The sequence below is a fragment of the Gobio gobio genome (assembly GCF_949357685.1).
Source record: "Gobio gobio genome assembly, chromosome: 9".
Lineage (NCBI taxonomy): Eukaryota > Metazoa > Chordata > Actinopteri > Cypriniformes > Gobionidae > Gobio > Gobio gobio.
Window position 1 is genome coordinate 27,349,217 of NC_137115.1, and position 4,823 is coordinate 27,354,039.

Consider the following 4,823-nt stretch of genomic DNA (forward strand, 5'->3'; position numbering starts at 1 on the left):
AGGATCTATGTATTTATTCACTAATGGAAAGAATCTCGGGACTAATAATATATTTGACGGAAATTAATGCAAATATTGTTTGCAAATAGTCAAAAAGGATTATTTCCCATCTAGAATTAAAGCTAGAATTTCATTCACCGTTCTGTTTCTATATGCTTTATAAAAATTAAAAAAATTGCCCCCCCCCCTGTACACTATACACTGTACGTATATCAGAGCTACAGTGTCAATTATATACCATACAAATACATTTTTATTAGCACAAAATGTCCACATTTGCAGTGTTTAATATGTGCACAGTAAAAAGGATTTATCTCCATTTTTGAATTTCTGAATGTTCTTCCTTCTGTGTTCTGTGCATTTGTTGGTGAGGATAATAGAGGATAAGTCTAAATGAAAGTGAATGTCAAAAGTCAAATATAAATAATACCAAAAACAAAGTGGATATAAGAAAAAACTCCTTTTATTTACTGGATAACTTGTATAGGTCCTTTCTGCTGATGAAAAAATGTGGGCTATTACTGCATATTTACTGTACTGTATTATTAAAATTTTAAGCACCTTTTTAATTTTAATTTTATTTTTTCATCATAATTTTTTTGTCATTTTTCTCAGGTTTCAGAAGTACAATATAACATTTAGGAGCAAATATACACAGCAAGAGACCAAAGGCAGAAGCTAGAATAGCAAAGACATGGACAGCAACCATATACTTTCCACGAGAGCTCACATAAACTGGAATGAAGGTTATCCACACAGCAAAAAATATAAGCATGCTGAATGTGATAAATTTAGCCTCATTAAAGTTATCTGGTAGTTTTCTGGCCAAAAATGCCATTAAGAAACACAAACAAGCTAGGAGGCCAATATATCCTAGCACACACCAAAATCCAATTTCAGATCCTACAGCACATTCAACAATTATTGTTGCACTCATGAACTTGGTGTTATATGCAGCAACAGGAGGCTTAGTTGTTAACCATATGATGCAAATAATTGCTTGCATAAAAGTGCACAAGATTACACTTGATCTTTGTTTAGCAGGGCCAAACCATTTCATGACATTGCTGCCAGGGAGGGTGGCCCTGAATGCCATTAAAACTACTACAGTTTTTGCCAAGATGCATGAAATACAGAGAGTAAAGCTGATTCCAAAGGCTGGATAGCGAATCCGGCATAACCAGTCAGTGGGCTTCCCTATAAATGTCAGGCCAATCAGAAAGCATGCGCAGAGGAACAGGAGGAGAAGGAAACTTAACTCCATATTGTTTCCTCGTATGACTGGTGTTGTCCTGTACATTATAAACACACCAAGCACTGCTAATGCTGCACAGGCCCCAAATGCTGAAAATGCCCATATTATTATTCCCAAGGGCTCATGAAAAGACAAAAATTCTAATGTTTTTGGAATGCACTTGTCACGGGCTTGGTTGGGCCATGTTTCCTTTGAACATGTGAGGCAATCATTTGAGTCTGTGGAAAAATTCATGAAAAGCGGGAGCATAACATGTATTTATATATTTAACATTTATTGATTGATTGACTTTTATATTTTGTATATTGATTGATTGATTTATTTATGTATTATTATTTATTCAAAATTCCATTAAGTGAGGAACTGTGAAGAACTTCACACCTGTTTGATTACTGATCTCTCCTTCAGCACATGGTATGCAGTCAAAGCAACAGACTGGCTTTCCTTTTTGCCTGGCCTTCCTGGAGCCTGGCAGACAGCTTTGACTGCACAATGATTCTGGTGCCTAATGATCACAGCAGAACAAGCAATAGAAATGTAGTCTGAACTCAATGAGAGTGCATGTCACCACATACTTTCATTGCGTAAAGAAATATGCAATTTATACATCTAAAATGTAGCCAGATAATTCACATTATACTCTACACAATAACACAAATGTTACCGATTTTGGTAACACTTTAGTTTAGGGTACAATTTTCACTATTAACTAGTTGCTTATTAACATGCATATTACTAGGATATTGGCTGTTAATTCATATTTATAAAGCACATATTAATGCCTTATTCTGCATGGCCATATTCTACATCCCTTAATCCAACCCAATACTTAACAACTACCTTATAAACTATTAATACGCAGTAATTAGATGTTTATTGAGGTAAAAGTCATAGTTAATAGTGAAAATTGGACCCTAAACTAAAGTGTGACCCAAATTGTATGTATAAATGTTTTTGTACAAAGTTAAATCAAATATATATTTCCATTTAAAGTTACAAAACTGGATTTTATTTAGTTCAGCCATAATCATTGGGAATAGTTGAAGGCAAAACAAAAATAACAAGCAATATCTGGTGATGAGTGGGATGGCACACACCTTCTCTCCTCTGTGCCACATAATTACTGACTCATCTATTACTAGGTCCTTGTCGTCTTCGAGAGAGGCATCATAGAATCCAACCCTCACTAGCTGAAGGGAGCCCTCAGACCCTCTTTGCCAGTTCATCAGATCGTAGGATGCAATAGGATCACCGTTGCTATCAAATCTGACCTCTTCCCCTAATGTTGTGAAATGTGTTTGTTTCATGTAGTACAGGAGCTTAGGTGAACGTTGGGAGAAAAGATGATGCAAAGCAGAAACATTCAAATGCATGGATGAAAATACTTAGATACATAGATATTATGTTAACCGTTGCTTTAAAATGTATACACTGTTTGATAATTCCTTATAAGCACTTTAAATGCAGAGAACGTAAAATGGTGAGTAACACACACCTGCCATGGGAGAATTTGATACAGACTCCCACATGTCCCATTCTGAAAGGGGCCCTTTCCTGAGACACATGTACTCATGTTATGTAGTGCATGTGCTATGAGATACACAGCCTTGTAAACATTGTAGGAGACTCTGAGTTGTGACACATCTGAATAAGGAGTGTACACATCATCCAAACTCTCACTGCCATTGCAGGGTGGCCAGTTCTGTGCCCCTTCTCCATGTACATGAGTATTTAAGGACCCATTCAGCCGACAACGGAAAGTCTCTTCCCAAAACTCAGAGAGGAAATGGGACGCCTGAGCAACAGAAACACTTACTCCACTGAGGTAACTGCCAAGATTTGGGATATCAGCCCTCCGTATGGCAAACCCCAATGTTCCCTTTAACAGATCACCAAAATCCTCCCAAAGGACTTTTGATGTGGCCCAGGCCTCACTGGCAATCCACTGAAGATGAGTAACATTTTGCCTTCTGCACTCTTTTAGTATACTATGTAGTTCTGATTCTCCAGAGAAGTTTATTGTGACTGTAGCAGACGAGGCTTTTAAAATGTTCACAAGCTCCTCTACTGCATCTTGCATAAGTACAACAGGATAAAAGTGGACATAAGCAGGACAAATATTAAATCTTTCTGACTCTTTCAGGAAGAGCTGGATGGCAAATCGTGCATAGTCTGAATCCACACCGATCACCCCGACCCATGTCCATTGAAAATAATGAACAAGTTTTACCAAAGCTTTAATCTGAAATAGATCACTTGGCATTGTCCGCATGAATGCTGGAAACTCTCTCTTGTTACTGAGACAGGAACAGGATGCAAAGTAGCTCACCTAAAATATAAAAACACATTTCAGTAAGATTAAAAGTCTAATTTAAGTAATATTAATCTAGCTATCAAACAATATTATAGCATTAAATCAATACAACATTACAGCCTTCATAACCAACAAGGAAATTAAATAATGAATAATGTTAAATGTTTTACCAAGGGTATTTTGAATGAGCCTAGAGTTCTCATAACAGCCATAGATATTCCTGATGCAGCATCTCCCACGATTACAGGGCTCGGGTGCATTTGTGTGTCTTCACAGCTTTGTCCACTGTCCCTCTCTGGCTGTCCATTGACCAGGAGAAAAGACCTCTTTACAGATACAGGTATGTCATCACCGCTGTCCCTGATGTGGTAGCCCAGAGACAGGTTTGGCAAAAGGTCTTGCCGCTGGTTAATTTCTCTCACCGCAAAGATCATCGTCTGCATCCACCTCAGTGCTCGAGGGGTAAAGCTGCAATGGATTTCACACACACACACACTTGTATTTATTGCATTGCATAATTGCAATACAACAAAGAAAATTATTAAAATTTCTAAACATTTATATTGTTTTACACAACATCTATCAGATGATGAAATCATGACACACAATTTATACTTGGTTGGCTTAGGCTTGGTCCTGAAAGAAAATAATGACGATATAGGGCTGGAATGCAAAGGAAAAATTCCTCCCAAAACCACATCTCCCCCCTGGTAAAATGTGTATGTATCCTCATCTCCCTGAAAGACACAGTTGTTCTTGCTTTTATGCTGAATCTGCACACCAGTACACAGAGGCCAAAATGTAAGCAACGTTACATAAAGCCGTGCCATAACTGACACAGACAAATTAATCTAATGGGTACAGCATATATAGATAATCTGTGATTGAGGGATGGCCTTAACTTTTCACCTGAAAACAAGCAAACCAAAAGCATATGCCCCTCCTGCTGTCAATCTTTAATGTACCAAGCCCTTGTGAGTTGAATCACTTATTTTAACCAATGATAATGCACACGATACACATTCAACCACGAGACAACCTTTAAACATTGATTAAAAGGATTACAATGTTTGTAATCTTTATTGCAATTGTGGTAAATTAAAGTGGTCACATAACTTTATTATTTTCTTTGTTTGTTCATTTCTATTCTTGTGTTTATTTGACTATGGACTGTAAACACTGTATACATACACTATATTGCCCAAAAGCCCTGCCTTTACATGCACGTGAACTTTAATGACATCCCATTCTTAA

At 37.2% G+C, this 4,823-nt stretch overlaps 1 protein-coding gene across 1 annotated transcript; it reads right to left on the reverse strand.

Moving 5' to 3' along the window:
* Positions 1-577: 577 nt before the first annotated feature.
* On the reverse strand, positions 578-4,399 carry LOC307131998 (extracellular calcium-sensing receptor-like; the record flags this gene model as incomplete). Its single annotated transcript, XM_079826132.1, has 6 exons — positions 578-1,473; positions 1,637-1,760; positions 2,353-2,574; positions 2,751-3,584; positions 3,740-4,037; positions 4,176-4,399. 6 exons carry the CDS (start codon positions 4,397-4,399, stop codon positions 578-580), a joined length of 2,598 nt encoding a protein of 865 aa, XP_079682258.1.
* Positions 4,400-4,823: the final 424 nt, after the last annotated feature.